Consider the following 22,016-nt stretch of genomic DNA (forward strand, 5'->3'; position numbering starts at 1 on the left):
TGAATGTTTTTTTCCTGCCACTTTTGTTAATCACATTACATTTGGGCTGGTAATAAATCTGGAATGTTTTCTTTTTTTCATGCATTTTAATTGTTGCATGATGCGAATAAAGGCTTTAATTACCATCAACTTCAAATGTTTACATTTGTCCGCCTTCATGAGATTTATACTATATATGTGATGGGCGCATTGCATTCAGCAGAATACTTTTACAGTAAAAGTTTTACTATTGCTCGAATACCGATCGAGCGCACGCGGTCGCACACTAGTCTAATACTGTTTTGATCGTTTTCACTGCTTCAAACTATATATGGTATTGCTGGCAAAGGAAAAGAAAACGATTATGAAACCAACTGATGTTTATTTGTCAAATGTCGAGAAATTCTGGAAACACGAATAAGATTATATAACAAATCATTTACCGATATTGTGAATTTTCGCTGTTTATTTATTTTTTTTTTTTTTTTTGCAATAAAACGGCAGCACAACAGAATTCGAAAAATTGTGATTATAATTATGAGATGGTAAAAGTAATTCGGCAAATAAACAACTGGCTGATTTTGTAATATTCACCATTCATCGAACATCAAGAATGAATTCCAAATTTAAAGAGGTGAACTTGTTTTTTACCATTTTGTTCAAATTTATGCGCAATCGATCCCATTTTTAGAGACAGTTTCAATAATGTTTGTAACGTGCATTACAATCGAAATGCAGTAAGTGTGGCGACGGCGGCGGCAGCAGACACAACCACAACGGCCCTGCTCCTTGCACTTGCTTATGTAGATAAATCAGAGCAACCAGCTCAATACAATTCCATCGTTACCATGCTATTACCGTAAACATACACATTTGCACGATGCTAAACTGCAGCACTGTGCACGCATTTACTGTGTAATGCAGTTTTTTGTTGTTGCTATGTTTTGGAGTGATCTCTTTTTTTTGCTTTATTTTCGTTTTTGTTTACGTAGAAAAAAATTTCCTTTGAATGATTGTATATAAATAAGACCATCCAGTTTAGTTTGCGTTCATATCAATTCTGCAAAGCTTTTCGACTTGTTCGTTTTATTTCGATTAAATCGGTGCAATTACAACGGCATTAGTGCCTTCGGTGTATATATCTTGTTCATAAATTTTCTTATAAGAATTTTAAGGAAAATTTTTTGTTTGAAGATTTTCATTTTAAAGTTCACTATTTGGTAACTAACGGTTTTTTTTTTTTCGTTGGAGAAACTTATTTACGCAAACACAAAAATGTTCTCAAATAGCCCAGTAAGTGAATATAATGTGATCTTAAGAATTTTTTTTTTAATGTTTGTTAGTGGAATGTTAAAATATAATGACCAAAAATTATAGAAACAAAGTTATTAAGCTGTGTCAAATAAAAAAACACACAAATAGATCAAGTAACTCTTGTTACTTTGCGGAATAATAAAAAATGCAGTGCAAGTGAAGCTTTGACAAACCAAGCGAAATATCAAATCACACTTGTGTCACAAAGTGAAGACTGACTTAATGATTTCTTTCAACTTGAAAAGTTTTTTTTGGTCACTGAGCACATTTTTTGTGTAAAAAAAAAGTTGGCCGAGTAGAATCGAACTCCTTTAATTCAAACAAAATCGATCGGAATGGAAAGAATATTTGAATTAACGAAATTTCTTACTATCGGAGTTCCTCTAGTTAGTCATTTTATGTGCACGATTCTGTATTGTATTCCATTTAAAAACGAGTGTGCAAATTCAAAGTGTTTAAAACGCTTTAATTAACCTAGAATCAAGTGATTTGAATAAATTGTACTGCTTAAAACATCAAAGTGATTTGTACCTTCTTCTCACTTTGTCTGTTCCACTTACAATTGAATTGTTCGTTGCGGCGAAAAAAATGATATTATACAATAAATAAACTTTATGTTGTAGTATTATTTGGAACAAAATCAGAGCTTTTTTTCGCCGCAACGATTTAATGATTATTACTATTAGTTTATTGGCACATCCGATCGTCTCATCATTGATGATAATCATAGTTTCCTCAGTTTTATGATCTGATATGTATTAGTTCAAGGGCACTCTTCTAGATCATAGTTTACAATGCCATTGATGATGAGACTGATTTATTCAAAACTTCATTATTTTTTTTTACCATTCTTACTAAAAAGATATACCTTATGATTCTTCTAATTTCAGATAATGAAACTTATCGTTTTGCTTTTCTTCATCGCTGCGACTACCGCATCACCGATTTTCTTTGGCCATCAAAAGCAGTAAGTTCGATTAATCTGTCTCCCATAGATAAATCAATCAATTAATTTACATCAATAAGTGTCCAATAACTTGATCTAAACAATTTGATTTGTTCGAACATTATTAATTTTTTTTCTCTGGTGTATCGTGAATGGCGTTAGAACGCAAATTTTCATAACTCCACGAAAGGATACTGTATCGAAGACGGTCAATCAAATTCCAGCAACAGTGGTCAAAAAAAGACCAGCTGCTGTCAATTTGAGTGTTCCAGTACCAATACATGTCCAATTGCCCGTTCAATTGCATTTACCACAATTTGCAAAACCAAGTACGCCACAAGAAATGAACAAACTTTTTACCGAAATGAAAAATAGCAAAAAACCATTTATGACTGTATCAATGAAAGGACCACCAAAAGCGTCATCATTATTCCCAGATCCATTCAATCTATTTAATGATGACAACAGGTATTTTTGTGTTCATCGTTACAATGCACATGTACAGAGAGCGTAAGCCTGCAATAAAACAATAAACACACATGCACACGAAATTAAAAAAAAAACGAACAAAAGAATATCGACCCCGAATCGATAGAAAAACACAAAAAAAAAAGAATTTCACTTTTGTGATGTTTTTTATGCACTGAATGCATACCAAGCCAGTGGAGCATCTCCGTTTGTTCACTCTAATCAATCACTTATACATGCATACATTCCTATTCAAAAATTTGTGTGAACATGTACATCTCCTAATTGATGCACCAACCAATCGCCAATCGGCATTTCAAGTACTCACCGTATTTATGTTTATTTTTGTTTTTGAATAATTTCTTCTTTAGCATTAATTTCACTCTCAAACCGATCAATCACTATACTGATCGACGATAAACCCGATAAACCGTATACAACACAGTCAAAGAAATATGCACACAAAACAATGAACAGATCATTAGAAGAAAAAAAACGGATCGGTTTTCAACTACTAATTTACTACATATTCAATTTGACTGCTGCAAAAATTATAATAGATACAAAATAAAATTCGCGTAAGTCGCTTGAGATGAAGATGAAAGAGATGTTTACACCACAATTGAATCGTTTATCGATGTTACGTTGAATATTACGTTCGTTTTGGGTGGAGATAGATCGCGTGTCTGGACACGCATGTTTAACTACATAAATTATTCATTTTCGGTGTGATGTGTGTGCGTATTAGATAGTTTGTGGTTTGCGGCTAATTTCCATTCTAATTTATCGGACATCGGAGCAATATCGTTCCAACGCTATGAATGGCATACGTATGTAAATCGTGCCAATGGATCAATTCTCGAATTGATTTTGAAGACAGACTCTCGTTTAATTTATTCATTTTTTTTTTCATTCAAATAACTTCTAGCTAATTATCTCGTAATAAAGTAATAAAAGCAAATAAATTGGTTGCAATTGATTTGAAAATAACATGGTATTTTCATTAAATACATATGATTATATCGTATTTGGTGCGTTTTACATAATATTGCCAATTGATTGTGAAAAAAAAGTGAAATTGCAATAAGAGATGAGAAATGAGCGAATGCTTCACATTGGGTTGTGCGAGCGCGCGCGCACACACACACACAAATTTACGATCACTTTATTTTCTTGTATCGATCACCATAGCAAAAATTCCCATCGCATACTTAACATCGTTGCATTCGTTTTGTCCACATCGCATTTATTCCACTAAATACCTTTACGTTCAGTTTGTTCAATTAATTTTCCAACGGATTATGTTTGTCGATCACATCATTTCCACGCGATTACATTTAATGGCCATATTTAATAACTAAAGATGAAATAAATGTAATAAAAGTCCGTCATAAGTTTGTTTGATTTGTATAGGTATACGTCGTATCAATATGTAATATTTTATTATTTTATCAATGGCATTTGTTTCGGTCTTATGATGAAGTAATACCGTATCTTTTTCTCTCTCTCTCTCTCTCTCTCTTTAATCTTTATATGATATTGCCTTGTCGATTTAGGAAGTGAAGCTGATGACTTGTGAAAGGGAGAAAATCGTTTATCACTTTTTTATATAAATTATTATTAAGAACTTAAAGTTGGAGTCACTCATCGGCTTACATTTTTTCTCACTTTTATCGCTCATTCTCTTGTTTAGGTAGTATTTTTCATCTGCCGATTTATTATGTAATCAAAAATCCTTTCATTTATAAGCCTTTTCATGTTGTTTAACCAACATATGATATTTTATTGCATTTCTGGTTGATTGGTTGAAAAAACAAAACAAATATGTGTCGTCAGCTGGTATGATGGCATGGTGAATGTCGTATGAGCCATCTTACAGTGTCTCAATTATTTTGGCCCACATTTATTTTCACGCCATTTTACGATGCCAATCAAGTGTCATTCGCATATAATACCTAATCTTGTTTGTTTCATTTTTTCGTGTCACAACGATAACCAATCTGCAGACATTCAATCGTTTTTTACGATCTTAGGAATGGAATTTGTAATTGCAAAATTCTTTTATTCAACTAATTTTCCATGTGGATTAACAACTATCTCTTTGTGTCAGTGCGCGCGCGAGAGCGCATCTGATATTCAATCGCGTCTTCAATTTGAATCACCATATGCGTAGATATGTGCTTAATAAATGTGTCAGCATTTGAATTTATTTGCTACAATAATTACGTGACTTTGTGCCACATCTTCGGCGAATGCGACATGCACTTTCAACACATGGCAAAACAAATAATATTAAAAGCTCTTCGTGGCAATATTTTTTCACTTCATTTGTGTGCATGTACGCGAATGATTTGTGCACCATTTTGGTAATTATGTGCTAGATCTGTGGTATATTTAATGTTTTTTTTTTTATATACTGACAACAACAACAACAAAAAATCGACTTTTATTTCGTGAGCATCATCAACGAGAAAGAGAAGCAACTCAGTGGTGTGTGCGTGTGCGTACTCAAAAATGATGATGGTTAAACTTTTGATGGATGGATAATGCGAAAATTATACAGAAATTATAAATAATTATGTAATGATCGATCGATTTGACGACGCCACGTTTTGTATATGTACACTTTTTGTAGTATGCTATTGCTCAAAGTTTTCAATGAAAAGTTTCCTATTCAAGTCATTTATAATAGCTGTATAACGGTTTTATTGTGCAAATATTATTACCATGAAATTTGGTTTTGTGCAACAAAATTCCGTTTGTCAGTCACTTATTCGCGAATAGACACAGACAACAGTGCATATTTCGCGCAATTTCACCATTCGTGAAAGCTTTACAATCGTCCATTATTATCAGAAAATGGTGAATATTTTATATCAATTTCAGAGCTCACTTTGGCGCATATATGCAATTCATTGAGAATTATAGTGTAAATGATCCGAAAACTAGACTAGTATGTGTTACAAAATTATAAGGAAGAACGAAATGCTCGACATAGATCTATGAACGAAAAAAAAAATCATTCATAATCATTTATTTCTTTCTTCTTTAATTCCATTCATTTCGAGCTATTTGCCAAAGATTTATCGTTTCAATTGAATCGTACATACATAATAATATGCGCTTTGGTGCGCACAAAAGACAACCGATGACGACAAATGTGAATAAAGAAAATAATCATATTTATCATGTGTGTAATGGAAAATAATAAGCGAACAAAAAAAAATCAATCCAAATTGCAAAGGTTGGCGCGAATAGAGGACATCGGAAGAGGTGGCGAGAGGAAGAGAGAGAGAGAGAGACGTAAAATATAAGATAGTACATTTTCAACAAATAGCGTATAATGTCTTCCGTCATTGCTGTTCGCAAATAAGCACAGTATCAACCGATAATGAATACGTATAAGTAAATATAAAAGACATTGTAAGCGCGACGCGAACGCGCTACACACAACAGATGCTTTGGCCATACTTCTACCTAATGATTATCTCATTACAAATGCGAACGTGTTTGTCTGGCTACCTTTGTTGATGGATGGAATTTTAAAAATGTCTACGCTGTTGTTTGTTTACAATTTGGCTGCAGCGGATAGAGAGAGAAAGAGAAAGAGAAAGAAACCGACACTGAATTAAATGGTCTGATGGCGCGTCGATGAAAGTGAAATTGTCTGCCGGTTTTTTTGATGCAACACTGCTCGTAAAATTGGTAGACTGGTTTGTTTTTCGTCTTCTAATAAAAAAACTGATTGTTTTGTCTATTCAATTTGAAATGCATTATGCACAAGAATCACACCTCACAACATGAAAAATTGCAAACCAATCTAAAACGTCATTCAAAATAAATCCATTTCTGGATATGTGTACTTTCCAATATTTCAACGGCAATACTGATTTTTTTTTTTCTTCTCTCGCACACTGACCACACTCACGTAAGACAACTACAAAAATCATTTCCAATCTCTTCGTCACTTCTTACATCTATTATGCAGCTGTTGTTGTGCTTCCGAAATGCATGTTTTCATTATCACAATATCCGTTGTATTATTTTTTTCCTCTTAGATTAAGATGTATGTTTTTTTTTCTTTAAACAATGAAAAACTATAAATGCACGTAAGCGTAAGACAATCGATGGAGTTGTAAAAATTAGCTCTTGCTATTTTTTTATATATATAAAACAATAACTTAATGTTCTGTTTGTATTTCGTTTCATTACATTTGCGCTTTCTTTGCTGATCCGATCGACCAAAAGTGAACACATCGTCGTCCATGGTTTGTATTTAAATATTTGTGATTATTGTTATTGTTGTTCGTGTTGATTGTGCGCTCAATTTTTTTTTTCTGTTGCTGTTGTCTTTTTCACATCTTGTTAATTTTATTTTGTTTATTTGTTTTTCCATCTCTTTCTCTCTCGCTGTTTCTCGTTTTTTTGATATTACAGTGCCATATAACGTGCATACACATAATATACATCATCATCACATTCAGACCGTGCCCGTTTACAAGCATATACCAGTTGTGAAGCACGTGCCAATTCAAAGTCCAATAATAGTCAAAGAAGTGGCAATTCCAGTACATCTTCCAGCTTACAAAGAGGAATGGAGTCCTCCACAACAACAATGGTGGTAGATGGATGACCACACGCAATCGCAGTTGACAGACATGATGATCATATGAGTTTGAAAGTGTAAAAACAAATTGAACAAAAACTAAAATCGTCTGATTGAAATCAGCAAAATACAAACAAAAAAATAAATAAATTTCAGCATTTTTTTCTTTCTAATTGTTTTGAAAAAAAAAAAAAAAAAAAAAGAATTACTGCAAATCATTCGAAAGAGACTTAAATAAAGGTGGTTGCCTTGTCGCCTAACTTTGTACCGTATTGTTTGTAAGCCTTTTATTTTTATTTTTATTTTTCAGAAAGAGATGAGAAAGAGCGTATTGTATAATCATTGCCGTTTATATGTGTGCGTCAATTTATTTGGATAAAACTCATGGTGATCATGCATTTTTCCGCGAAGATGTTTGAACGTTTTTCGATAAAATTCCGTCTACTATCTCTTCCGTGTAACCTATCGGAAAAATTTCAGAAAACCCATCGCGACGGTATAATCATTGATCACAAATCGCAACAAAACGAACACCTTTTGTCACACATATTCTCTCGTGTGTCATATGAAACCGATGTGAATGAGATTGGCCCATAGACAATTGCAAAAATCAAATAAAATAAGTAAAAGAAACCAAAAGAGAAAAATGAGAAGAAGAAGAAGAAGAAAATCGAAAAATAAGTAACAGCCATTTAAAACACGTTCGAATTGAAAGTTCTTCCGCAATCCATTTATAGCTTAGATAGTCGAATTGCAACCAAGATGAAAGATCCATTACTGGAAATGTGAAAGAAACGTATGGACGATAGTAAATATTTAAATTCCGTTGTTTAACGATTTACCATATAGTTTTTCTTCGATTCACATTCGATTCTATATAAAATGCGAGACTGGTTTCTGTGGTTAACACATATCATGGAATAGAGCGCGGACACATACTCGAAGCGAGAGACAAACATTTGTATGTTATCAATTGCAATTTTGCATTTCAATTGCATTCAAGCTCAAATAATATGAAATCAATGTTATATTGTGGTCGAATGAAAGTAATTCTACCAACATACACAGTAGGATGGTGTACACTGTGTTTGAGATCGAAGAAAGCATTGAAAATCAGGCATATTATGCTCAATGCAGAATGGTTCCGCGACACATGCAGCGCCAACATATGATGGTAATGATGATGATAATGATAATAAACAACGGTAATCTTTGTACAGCATTTTTTGTTGTTGTTGTCTTCTTTTCATTGATTTCGGCCCGTTGCTCATCGCACATTATATGCACATCTTATTATGAACTTTTCATCATTAATTTGTGCATGTCGTGAATGCATCGGAAGCACAATCTAATCTACACACACTCACACACTCACTCACGCTCAGCGATATATACAATTTTTATGCGGCTTTTTAATTTCAATCGTGGAAATTTTTCTACCGCAAACCAGCAACCATTAGAACTTTGAAATGCATTGAAAAATCACACAAACTCTCTCTCTCTCTTTCGCCCCAACACATACACACATTCACGTCCGGTAGAAAATGATTACATGTTTTTGGACAATATGCACAGGCTTTTGCAGTGAAAGTTTTGTAAATCGTCTTCCTTCAAACAGTGAAATATACAGTAAAGTGAATTTAATTCGAATTTGTCGAAAAATTTTCCAAGATCAAACGATAAAATTATAATGTCCATGCGTTGTAGACGAAACGTGTAAAAAAATCGAATGAACTATGTTCATAAATGGTGTTTTTCTTTCTCTATCTCTCGTCTTATTATAGTGATTTATATGTTAAATTATTGTTTATCATTTTTTTCTTCTTTTCTAAACGTCGTAGAGTTTGTCGTCATTATAATTTTTTACATCGGCAATCATTCTTTTTGCTCGTCATAAATTTAAAAATGGGAACCAATTAAAGAATACACTTAAGGTAGGTTTCGGAATTCACAGCTTCAGTTCAGCTAAACGCTTATATTATTATAGTACAAAAAATATTATATTAATTATTATACGCATTGCTGTTGTTTTTCATATAATTTTCAACTGAATGTGTGAGTTGTACTGCCCTTCACTTGCACTATCTATACCTATTGAGTATTACATGAACGAAAGAAGATTCAAGCACAAGCAATATTAAGTGATGTTACTATCATATTTATTTAATGTTTATGTTTTGTAAGTTTTCGACATAAAATCCAAAAAATCGCATCAAATAAGCTCTTTTTCAATACCATTATGTTTCATTTATCTGATGTAATTTTATTATCAATTTGAACTTGCCTGCGGGCCTCTTTTCTTATGATTTACAATTTTTCGCGCCAAAATACGGCAATTTTTTACAATTCGTTTCAAAGTCCAAAGATTTGTCAATTTTCGCACTATGCAAATAGTCATAAAAATCGACCAGAAAAGCATTTAAATCATTTATTATAGGCCGTTAATGAAGCTTCTGTACACACGAAATTCACATTCAGCGACAATTAAGCGATGTAAAGGTAGAGAATGTGCTTTGCTTAAGCAATACATATTATGGCATTCACTTTGATTTACATTGACACAGGAATGGAAATGCGCTTGAATAATGTCCAAAATTCATGATGCTTGTTCAGCAAAAGCGTGCGTTTTCGATAATAAATGTACGATCGAAGAGAATAAAAAGCCATTTGACAGAAGCGTGACACTTTTTTCTTCTCCAACCGATTCGTGCGTCTTCGGTTGAAAGCAATCCAAAGTAAAATTAGTTTAACACAATGAAAAATTGCGTGAAATCAGTCATTTGGTAAATTAAGTCATTTTGTCTGCTCATAATATGGGCGGTTTTTAATGATACTCCCGAAAATCCAACAATTGTTAATTGGATTAGTGTGCAGTGCACAAAATGTAAGCAATTACTATTATTACGATTAAACATTCATTAATGCGCTCGGCGGAATGTTATCGTCGAGTTGTTTGTGTGCAAAATCTTTTGTCAAATTCGATGATGGCGGCCAATGAAGAAGTCACAATTAGATCAGATAATTTGATGCGTGAAAGCATACTTAAAAGACACTTAAATATAAATAAATGTATAAAAACCGCAATTGGGCACGCGATTATTTTAATGAGCCCAATTACACCGTTTTGTTATTTAATTTTTGTTTTTGGTTTTGTAAATGAGCCCAAGCAAATAGATTCAAGTTCACGGCAATTTAAGTAATGCGCTCGCCTTTTTTTTCACTCGAAGAATAAACGAAATGCGCAAGTGCGAACAGCTCGCATTCACAACTATCAATTGAAAATGAAATTTAAAAGGAAGAAGAAGTAAGCATAATATAAATTGAATCGTTTGCATAAAGTATCGTGAACACACATGAAATCTCTCATTAAGACATTGATGATGGCACGCGTACCAATCGACCAACAATAATAAACGGACTAAAGTGAAGAAGATGAAACCAAAAGAGAAGAAAGAAGAGCACCGTGAGCGCATCTCTTCAAAACCGATTTCAACAGTTCAAATGGCCATATATCATTCAATTGACGCAATTGAATAAATGGTTTTGTGTGAGCTGTCATTAGTAATACAATAGCCAAATAGTCATCCATAGTCATGCATATAAATATAGCCGAAATATGTTTGTTTCGTGTCTATTAATGCCATTGATACAGTTGAGAGACAGAACACAAACACACAAATACAGCTAAATACAATTAGCCATATCGATTGCGTGCCGGGTGCTATGCCAAATAAATGTGTGTCCAGGTGGAATTTGCAACCAATGAAGTCATATACAGTGAACTATGGAAACGTTTTTATTTCATAAATCAATTCGCTTTTATTCTTTCATTCAGTCCGACAATCGATGAGATGCTTCTTTTGTTTCGATACAATAAAAATTGCACAAAAAAACATATACATAGAAAAAGAAGAAGCAGATGAAAAGAAATACTCCAACAGTTACTGGACGGAATAAAGAATGATCGAAGAAAAAAAATACACAAAATAATGCACACCGAAACAAAAGCATAACATTAAAAAAAAACAAAGACCACAAACAAGAAATGGAAAAACGATTTTACAATCGAAGCTAAACTGCTAACAAAATTAATTACCAACCACAACAACAGAAGCTATTTGATACGTCGACAAATTGTAAGGCATTTGATTTTGAGATCTTCGACTTTTTGGCATGCAACGAACTAGAAAAACCCTTTTTCAACGACTTCTTTGTATTCAGTTCAGGCTGGCTGGCTGGTTGGCTCGCTCATTCATTTATTTGCTCTTATAATTTCAGAGATTGAGTCTCTCTGTCTCTCCAAGTAACAGGCGACCTCTGCATTTCTCACTCTCACTTTTTTTTTTTCGTCGAACTGTCTTTTTCGCATTTTGATTATTACAACACTTCGTTTTTTTTTTATTATTATTTCTTTTGCTCAAACAAAGGAAACATATTCAAAAACTTTATTGATACACACTATTGTAATTACTGTATTACATACATGCGCATTTATAAAACTTAACCACAATATGTTTTATTCAAACGAAAATTGAATGGCCAAACTCGAGTTGAATTAATCGACAAGAGAAGAGGTGATAAACGCAGGCATATAGGATTGGTAAGAAAAAACGAGATGGAGAAACGAACATTGAAACGATGAATCGTGCACAACGTGAAGCAACCGTTGTATAAGTAATGCCGAATTATAGCAGCAATTCATGTGTGTGAGAACTGTGTATATGGCGCGCAATTCAAGAAGAAATCTTTGAGCTCGACAAAATTTCTACCGGTAACGTATCCATATATAGTTTTTTTTTTTCATCTTAATAACTTACTTAGCCGAGAAATTTCAAATGGCAAACAAAGAGAATTTAATAAACTCGGCTTGAAATATACTTTTTCGCATTTGACTTTTCGATAGAGAGGGAGAGAGAGAGAGTCCGTTTTTTTAATTTTGCGGTGCGGAGTGGCAAGAAGCCATGTCACGGTAGATTTGTATTACATAAATGTACGATAATATTGTATATGCATGTGCAGCCCAGTGAGTGTGCACATTATAGACATGAAGGAATGAAGAGAGAAAAAAAGCGTCAAAATTTCATCATATCCCTGGAAACAATTCAAAATTTCAACTAAATGAACATGATTACGCGGTGCGAGTACTGAATGTTATCATTATTAGCCGGGGAAAATCATGAAATGTCAAAATGTGGATCCGATTGCACACATCGCTTTCAATTCAATTCAATTTGTTTTGATTATTTCGCTTTTTCGCATACAAATGACACATTAAATGAATGACTCTGTGTGTTGCCTTGACCAACGAGTTAATAAACAATGACAATAATTCGCTTCAAGTTAGTTTTTCGTCGAAGTGGTCGTCATCATCATTGTTGTTGTTGCGTTTCTATCGTTGCTGGATTGGCTGACTCTTCTCAAATGCATAACAACATTTGCAATCGAATGAGTTCCGTTATTGAAATGGCTTGATGTTTGACACTTTAAATAAAGTATTGCTAGGGCTTCTGTCGATGCATATTATGTTTGTTTACGTATGGTTAAATTTCTTTAGTGGATGCTGCTTACCGTTCTCTTTCACCAGGTATAATGTTCATGATGTCTGGTCTCCGTTGTCGATGGTTTGCATGTGTGTGTACATTTCAATCTTGTGCCGTTTTCAGTTTCGATGGATAACCATTTTCTCGGTCCATAGTGCCACAAGTAAATACTCTATACTAGCGAGAAGAGAAAAAAAAACTCTTCACACGTTACCACCAACAACAGAGAGCCAAACAGTCAATTGCCTATAAGGTTGATGCATGCACACGGCGCGACAACCGACAATGATGTATTCGTAAACTCACGGCACTGAGTTTGGTCTTTCGTTTTTTCGTGTTTTGTTACTATTATTATTATTTTTCGTGTGTTCGTGTATGTGTTCGTGTGTGTGTTTCGCTTTTCTTGGTTCACTTTCATTGCGCGAATTGCGCGTGATCGAAGAGCGAGAGAACACAGGCATCGCAAGCATCTATCTGTGGCAAGAGGACGGAAATGTGTGAAATTTTATTTGATTACAACTAAACAGCCAGACTATGTGCTGTGCGCATCATAGTACAGCTCAACACAAACACCACTATTTCGGTTTCAATTTGCGCATTGTTTGATTCGATGTTATTTATGTTTAGCTTGGCTGATATTTTATGCGATTGCTGTTGTTGCCGCCGTTTGCCGTTGCTACCGCGCTGCAATTACACTTCAGGTGGTGGAGGCAACAGAGTATATAAAATGAGATGAACCAAACTCAATCGTCAGTTATTAGACCGAAACACACGGTCCTGAATGTTATACTGCCATTTTTTTTTTCATCTTCTACGAAAATAAAAGTCAAATAGCAAGTGGTCTATTCCAAGTGGTGATTCCAGAGTGAATGTGTACCTGTGCATGACGGCATTTTCAAATTCTATCGCGAACCGTTGATACGAGTCTCGCGGTGCACGTTTTAACAGCAGTTTTATTAAATATATATATATTTTTTTTGAAAATATCAACGAATTTATTTAGTTCAAAATCTTTTTGATTTTGATATTCAAAAAGGATAATTCAATGGACTGAGTTTTAAGAAAGCGTTGATCACTTAAAATGATTTTCAATTACAAGGAAAATTCGACGATATCGATCGTAAGGATGGTCAGTGTATATCCAGATTTGAAAAAAAACTTGTTTGTTCCTTTTTCGCCACAATTTTTGTGTTGTGTTTGTGATTCTTATTTATTACACGAAATGCACAGAAATAACATGAATTCTTTTTACATTTTTCAACAAATAAAAATATGAGTGAAAGTGGATCCAATAAAGTGACATCATATATAATTTATTTATTAGATTTATGGATTTGCATCTTAAGTTCATCCATCTTCAGAGTATGGTATATTTAATAAATAGTAATCATCATCAATTCATTTGCCCAATGGATTAACACGTTTTTAGAAATTATGCGTATTGCATGAGAAAAATGTGGTTGCCGCAGGTTTTCTTTCTCTTGTTTGGGTGTCTTTCTTCTTGCGAGTAGATCTTAAATGCACCAATGTGCTAAACAAGAATCATTTGCGATTTCCACATTTACTAAACGCATTTTTTTCCACCATAGTACATAAACCACAATTTAGCAGTGAATAGATTGGGCTATAGCAGTGCTATTTTCACAGCTCCTATTCATAGGTGCTATTTGTGAACAACGCATACGGCGGCATACGGACAGCGATTTTATGATACAATTCCGGACAATAGACTTATTGATTTGTTTATGCAAAAAAATGCTAAAATCAATAAGTCTATTGTTCTATTTACATTTTGAACATTTCGTTCGGAATTGTATCATAAAGTCGCAAATAGCTGTGAAAATACCACTGATATAGCTGTAGCTCAATCTATTCACTGCAATTTAGTTTTAATTCTTATAAGTATTAAGGAAAATATGTTGATGAATTACAAGTTGTAATTTAGAAGATATCTAATTGTAAATATGTATTAGCAACGAAATCATGTATATTTTATATGTACAGAAGGTGATAAAATCACCAAAACAAAATGTGTTTAAAAAAATGTAATCAAAAACTGGTACATGTAAGTTTAAGAAGAAAAAAATATGGCAAACAATTGATGGAAGAAAAATGTGAGTGAAAATAATTTGAAGACCCTTCACAACCTCTAATTTCTTCTCATTTGCCATCTAATATTCAATTGAAACGATGATACAAACAACACTTAGTTCAGGGGTCACACATACTTAATGCCGTTTTTTTCTTTTTCTCTCTCTCTCTCTCTCTCTCTCGCTCGATCACAACACCAGCTATTAAGGTTCAAAATCAACGCTATAACGATGCAATGGACATTGGATATTTACATTTTCACCGTTTTAAAAACTGTGTTTTAAATTTGCTGAGAAATTTCATTAAGTATTTTGAGAACATATAAAAAAAGTCTAATTTTCATAGATTATGAGAACCGTTTGTTCATAATTAGACGAACAATGCAAGTACACCAATTTCGCTTTCATTCGACATGAAAGTGGCTTGTGTATATGTATGTACGCGCTCCCTTCTGTTTGTTTTTTTCTGTGTTTCGATCCAAATTGATGTTTCTTATAGGTTTCAGACAAAAGCATCTCTATATCAATGGGCCATCAATGTGAAACAAAGAATCCACACCATTAATTTGAATATGTACATATAAATAGTTCAAAATGAGCGCGAAAGATGAGAGCGTTGGTACGTTGAACTTGTCAACTTGTTGTTACTTTTTTCTTTGCTTTGCTTTTTTCGTTTATATCAGTGCAATGTCATGTCATTTTCTTTAACCATAAATATTCGTAAACATTTCCCTGATCATATCCGATAATAGAAATGTTTTCATTTCCATTTGGTGTTTGTATTGGTGCTCAACGTTGGAAATAACAACCAGTCAAATGAAAATCACGATAAATAAACGAGAGTGAGAATAAGAGAGAAACAAACGAAACCGTTGCCATATACCTCTTCTGTCACCTTTACGATTTTCACAATTGCATGGCACAAAATATCATCACGTAATCTCCGGAAGTATATCATTTAAAAATTGACTTTAAAAACGGCATGAGAATTTTGCAATCAAAATGTTCAATTTCAAACAATCGAAAAATATATATATATATAAATGAATGAAAATGAAAATAAAAAGAAGAAGAAGAAATAAACGAAATGTGTTTAGTGTCGGCAAAATATAGAGATGCAAAGGTAGCAGCATCAAAGCAGATTTACTGTCTGAAATGTCGTTATTTTCTCATTGTGAAAAGGAATACATAATTTCCGATAAATTTTCATTGAACGTTGCGATGACGATGGTGGTAGCGAGCCAGCGCCACACACGAATCAATCCAAATATGATCGATACTCAATTTGACATTTTCCCACTGACTAATGATGCATAAAAGAGATATCGCTCTAATGGGACACATAATATTCTTGATTGGACGCTGTATGATTGAGTGATGGTGAAATTAATTTTCTATTTTCACATGATGATCAATAAGTGGCAGTTTGTTCGCGCAATTCAATAGCTGACAACAATGAATTCAACTCAATGGCGGGAAACAAATCTATGGGCATTGCGATGTCCGCCTCTTTTAATTTCTGACATGCGTTTATTCACAGCGGTCGATTTTTTTTGTTATAATTTCAAACTGCCTTACCAAATACGCGCACACACATATTTCGCACAATTTGGAAATATACACAAAAAAAAAAAGAAGAAAATAAATGGTAAAACTCACGAAATACACTTTTTTCTCCTCTCGTCCCATTTTTTTTTTGGTTCATTTCGGACTCTGTGTGCATATTGTCTAATCGTTCAGCATGCAAAACTATTCCGCAAATTTCACAAAGCGCCATCATTACATAAAACCAGCTACAAAGCATTTGCTTAATGTGATCGTGATTTGTTTCGTATAATTCAATTATGTCCATTGCCGATCGATTATTTAGTTCGTAATCTTCAGTTTCATTGTTACGGTGCTGTTGTTGATATATCGATTTGGGGCCATTGATTCATAGTGCAATAAGAAAAAAGCAACAGCAGCAACAACAGCAAGAAAAAAAAAACAGCCAACATTGTTGTATGGCATGCACTTAATAATATTTGAGATAGAGAGAAAAAGGTTATTTCTTTTGTTTTAACTATGTGTAAGTCATAGTGAAATGCCCTTCAGTACGTGAGTTCGTTGCGTTATTTAATTGAAAATTAACACTGAAATGAAATGAAAAACAAAAGATATCTGATTTGATGTTGTGCCTGTCTGTTTGCTTGAGTATGTGTGCGCGCGCAAATCCAACATAAGTCGATAAAAAGCACCAACATTAGATACACTGAACTATTTATAGAGGTTGAATAATTACATTTGTTCACAAGACAAATAAAACAATAACATTTATGTTACACTTATATTCTGTGTGTAAAATTCTGCAATAAATACGTGTGATGAAAGCTTAACATTTTGAATATGTGTGTGGACAAATACCAATGAAGATTCTTCAAACACGTACAGCGCATGCATTTATGTGTAATTTACAACGATTTAAGTGTGGGAAATTATATTTTAACACTCTATTTAAGAGCAACGATGAAATTACAGAGGAAAATGAACGACGACGATGATGATAACGACGAAGATGACGATGGAATCGTGTATACGGTCTTTAACATATGATGAACAAGGCAAGGTGCGCTCTCGTGACTATAGATGAAAATTTTATTTAAACAACAACAACAACAAAAAAGATCACAACAGTGAAGAGCAGCGATCCAGATGACTTTTCGCCTTTATCGCGAAATGGTAAAAAAAAAACAGTAAAAGTAGCGTGCATGCAATAAATGTGTGAGCGTTTTTGAATTCGTCGAATGATGAAGTAAGAGAATTTGAATGCCTTCGGGTGGCTCTGAAACATTACAAACCGACATGAAATAACATTTTCGCATTGAAAATGGTATAAATCCTCGATGATGTGCTTCATATTATTTTTCTTCATTCATTTTCATATTCCTTCTGTGAATTTTATGTCAATGAATCTTGCACTTGGTTACCATCAATACAAGGCAGTCTACTTAATGCCCGTATTCGTCGTCGTCAGAGTCGTTGTTGTAACCATAATTCAAAAGGCATATTTAATGTGCTTCCGGATCGGATAAGTATAAACGAAAAAAAATACACGTGTTTTTGCCTTTTTTGTCGACTAATATTTTTTGTGTAGATTGGTTTTTGCATCATAGATTCTGGTTCAATTTTATTCATGTTTGAAATGTTTACAATCACTACAATTGAAATGGTAAAATTGTTGTTTCGAAGCGCTGTTTTTATTTCTCATGTTCGAATATCATACGACGAAAGTGAGCCTTCTGGCGGGTACTTGTTGATTCCTGTGCATTTCGTGGTTTAGGCAATTTAAGCATTTTTTTTTTTTTGCTTAATCTCATTCTTCTCTTTTTCGTTTATTTAATAAAATCAACGGTTTGTCACACACACAATTTAGATGCTGCTATTGTCTGCCTTTGGTGCCATAATCACATCTGTGCTTTCGTATGAAGACTCTTATTCAAAGGGTGGTGACGGAGGCTCACCAGACTTCTCACTATCCAATTTAGATACTACCGGTGGTGGCCTTTCGCTCGATTCACTTGGCGGCGGCGGCGGAGGATATGGAGGAGGTGGACATGGTGGCGGCGGCGGTGGTGGTGGCTATGATTATACGCCACAACAAAATTTTGAACAACATGATCATCATGAGCATCATCCAGAACCGCCAAAAGGTCATTGGGAGAAAAAAATGAAATGGAAAGAGGAATGGGTCAAAGAAATCAAAACGGTAAAAAAACAATCGCACGAGACCAAATGGAAATCCGTATCCGTTCCGGTGTGGCAAGATGTTGAAAGTATGGCAATTATTAATTGAATGGCATTGAAAATTGATGTGAACAAATAAAACAAAATTATTATTTCGATTTAGTTCCTGTGTGGAAAGAGAAACGAACACCAGAAGTCAAAATAGTAAAGCATCCAGTTTGGAAAGAACGGCTCGTACCCGCATGGAAAGACGTGAAAGTGCCAAAATGGAAAAAGGTAAACATTTGCAAAGAATAAATATCAAAACCTTCTACTTAAAATATAATCATCAAACATGTATTTCATTCGGTGATACACCGCAATAAAGGTCATATGGAAAAGTTTATAGATAGTACCATTTTTCGAACACAATAATATCATTTTGATGACATTGTGATGTTATTATTGTGTACAAAAGAGAAACATTTACTTTTCATACATATTAAAAATGACACTTTCTACCATCGCACACGCACATAACTATTTTGTTTCAACGAATCGAATTCAATGAAAATAAGAGCGAGACTTAGATTTGAGAGAGCAATTGAAAATCGATTATACAGATCAATTTTGTTCGGCCTAATGTCTACAAAGCGATTATTGTAAAATGCGCATAATGATCGTCGTGCCTTTCCTCATGTTTTTCGTACTTAATTTCCTCGTTGAACATGATATGAGAGGCATTTATTTATTTATACCAAAAATATCATCAGTCTAATCGAGGTTAGAAAATAATCGCAATTAACTGATTGGAATCGGATGTTTTCAATTCATTTTAAAGGTCAACAAACCAATCTGGGTCGAAGAGAAAAAGGCGGTATGGCGTGAACATAAAGTTGCTGATTGGAAACAGATTTGGGTTAGTTGGTGTTTTTTCTTTGGAAAATTCAAAACAAAAATTTCACTTAATCGAGTGGGAATCTTAATTGATATTCTATCTTCAGGTGCCCGATTGGGTTAAAATGGGAATTCCGGGTGAAAAATTCTTAGGAAAAGATAAAGATGGTTGGGAATACACCAGTCATGATTTATGGCGCAAAAAAATGATTTGGAAACCGGAATACAAAAAAGTTTGGAAAATCGAAAAGAAACAAGAATGGGTGAGTATTCTCAATATCCGCAAAAAAACACAATGCAATTTAAAAATGCATATTTTTTAAAGGTGCCGGAGAAAAAACTAAAATGGAAAGAAGAATGGTGAGAAACATAAAAAGTCTGATCAATAATTAAATATTTAATATAAAATGTCGAAAAATACATTTATAACGATATTTAAATGCCAAAAAAAACGTTGAGAAATCATAAAAATGTGTGATTTGTGTTTAGGGTCCAAGAATGGCAAACGGAAAAACGTCAAATTTGGCTAAAAGAGAAAAAAGAGTTCTGGGAAGAGAAAAAGATTGAAATCACAAAGGTTGAAAAGGTAAAGGTGTGGGCGCACGAGAAAAAGAAGGTCTGGAAGAACGAATGGAAATCATATGAGGTAATTTTTGCACATTTATCTCCAAACAAATGAAATGACGCAAATATATTTTGTTTTCTTAGGTGCCGGTGTGGAAAGAGGTTCATGTGCCTACTTGGAAAAAGGTATACATCAACGATCATAAGATAGCAAGAAAATCACATTTAAATGATATAACATTTTAATTATATACAGATTTGGAAGCCCGTGTGGGAAAAGGTATGGGTACAAGACGAACATCATGAACATCATGAAAATCACGGTTGGAATTGAATGTACAACAAAATCGAAAACTACGGTGATCAATACGGGAAAATACAAAAAAAAAACAAACACAAGATTCTTCGTTTGTGAACGCGAATACTCTAGCATCTAGTTGATTAGTTATGTTTAAATGGAATAATGTAAATATAAATCGTTAGATAAATAGTGCACGACAAAAGGCATGATGGCAAACCAACGGCTTAAACAAATTAAAACAAAAATCAAAAAATCATCAACAAATCAACATTCTTAACGCCATTTAACTGAAAATACTGTGAACATACATATATTCAATCGTCATCATTCATTCATTCACCCAGAAGAAAAAAAAACGAGGAGAAAAAACTATTTCGTTTCCGAAAGAAAGCAAAATTGAGATTGATGCTGTGCATACGTGAGTCTCCGTAAAAGTTCAAAGTCATCAAATTAGTTTAAAATTGTGTTTACGCATCTTGATTGAGCATGACGAAAAGACAAACAACACGCAAATACGTGATTGCGCCACATGAAAATTAATTCCATTTTCGAGTAGCACCAAAAAACGGCCGCGATCAATATCAAACAATTAATTTTATTAACGAATGAACAGGACACATCACAAGTTTCGATGCGAAAGGTACTATTGTTACAAAAAAAAAACAACAAAAAATTACAGCATACGTACATGCGTGTTCAATCGCTTATTTTCATCGAAAATAAAAATAAACAATTCAAAAAAACAGCGGCTATTCGAGAGATTGAACGTGTTTTTCGTTTTCTTACCTCTTTCTCTTTTGCTTCTCTTCCGAAAACAACAACGAATTTCCATGTAAATTTCCCGCGTCTAATCTCATAATGCGTTTTTGGTTGGCATATTGTTGTGTGTTTTTTTGTGTATAGCTTTTTGTTAGGTGAGATTTTAAGACTAAATTTATTAGTTCGCATTTAACCATTTCAGATTGTAATTGGCTTTTAAAAGAAAAATTCCAATAAATAATAACAAATGTAAATCAGCATCTCGAATGTTTTACTCACAAACTCATGATTTATGCCATCAATTTTACAACTTGTGAAACAAAAACAAGCAATAAACACTGCACATGAATTTATTTTACAGCCTATAGTTAGTTTTTATTTGTTAAATGGTTTTTTTTGCTTTGTTATTTCATCCGTTGATGCATGGTAAAATGCGGTTTCTTCTTTTATATTGTGTTTTGGGAACTTTGGTACGAATAAATGTTAGAAAATATGTGAAATTGATGCCATCTGTCGGAATGCTTTGTAAATCATATTGAAACTTTTTCTTCGCACAAACAATTTTCGTGATCCATTGCGTACAAAAGCACTCAGCACTGTTCAAGCCTGAAAGATTGCTACAAATGAGAAACCCATTCGAATAGTGAATTGTATTCCATCGGTATTGATATATTCTTAATTGATTTTGAGTAGAGTAAGGTCATTGAAACAATTTCGATGCTATCGTTGTTGTCGTTGTTGTGAAGCTTAAACGTTCTTTTCACCCATGTATGATTGGTACATAATAATAATGAAAGCCATTTTATATAAATCATATGTGAAATGATGTGAAATGCAAACCATGAAATAT

At 33.6% G+C, this 22,016-nt stretch overlaps 2 protein-coding genes across 2 annotated transcripts; both read left to right on the plus strand.

The window, feature by feature from the left end:
• The first annotated feature begins 1,050 nt into the window (after positions 1-1,050).
• Positions 1,051-7,585, plus strand: LOC116338887. Its single transcript, XM_031764420.1, has 5 exons — positions 1,051-1,272; positions 2,184-2,260; positions 2,402-2,707; positions 6,956-6,975; positions 7,145-7,585. The coding sequence occupies exons 1-5, from the start codon at positions 1,255-1,257 to the stop codon at positions 7,330-7,332; spliced, it is 609 nt and encodes a 202-aa protein (XP_031620280.1). The 5' UTR covers positions 1,051-1,254; the 3' UTR covers positions 7,333-7,585.
• A 6,030-nt stretch (positions 7,586-13,615) lies between these two features.
• Positions 13,616-21,426, plus strand: LOC116338737 (golgin subfamily A member 6-like protein 22). Its single transcript, XM_031764178.1, has 9 exons — positions 13,616-13,982; positions 18,356-18,755; positions 18,830-18,942; positions 19,487-19,564; positions 19,650-19,805; positions 19,868-19,902; positions 20,032-20,188; positions 20,251-20,292; positions 20,363-21,426. Exons 1-9 carry the CDS (start codon positions 13,935-13,937, stop codon positions 20,438-20,440), a joined length of 1,107 nt encoding a protein of 368 aa, XP_031620038.1. The 5' UTR covers positions 13,616-13,934; the 3' UTR covers positions 20,441-21,426.
• Positions 21,427-22,016: the final 590 nt, after the last annotated feature.

The sequence above is a fragment of the Contarinia nasturtii genome, unplaced genomic scaffold (genome assembly GCF_009176525.2).
Source record: "Contarinia nasturtii isolate CC-2019 unplaced genomic scaffold, AAFC_CNas_1.1 Cnas_scaffold_414, whole genome shotgun sequence".
NCBI classification, from domain to species: domain Eukaryota; kingdom Metazoa; phylum Arthropoda; class Insecta; order Diptera; family Cecidomyiidae; genus Contarinia; species Contarinia nasturtii.

What these genes read in the sequence shown, in the direction of transcription:
- LOC116338887 (XM_031764420.1), top strand. An exon ending in CTATTTAATGATGACAACAG is followed by an intron (nt 2,708 to 6,955) that starts GTATTTTTGTGT and finishes ATCGACCAAAAG; the next exon opens with TGAACACATCGTCGTCCATG. An exon ending in TGAACACATCGTCGTCCATG is followed by an intron (nt 6,976 to 7,144) that starts GTTTGTATTTAA and finishes TTGATATTACAG; the next exon opens with TGCCATATAACGTGCATACA.
- LOC116338737 (XM_031764178.1), top strand. Translation starts at nt 13,935, where the DNA reads ATGATTTTCAATTACAAGGAAAATTCGACGATATCGATCGTAAGGATG. An exon ending in TCGAAAAGAAACAAGAATGG is followed by an intron (nt 19,806 to 19,867) that starts GTGAGTATTCTC and finishes TATTTTTTAAAG; the next exon opens with GTGCCGGAGAAAAAACTAAA. An exon ending in CTAAAATGGAAAGAAGAATG is followed by an intron (nt 19,903 to 20,031) that starts GTGAGAAACATA and finishes ATTTGTGTTTAG; the next exon opens with GGTCCAAGAATGGCAAACGG.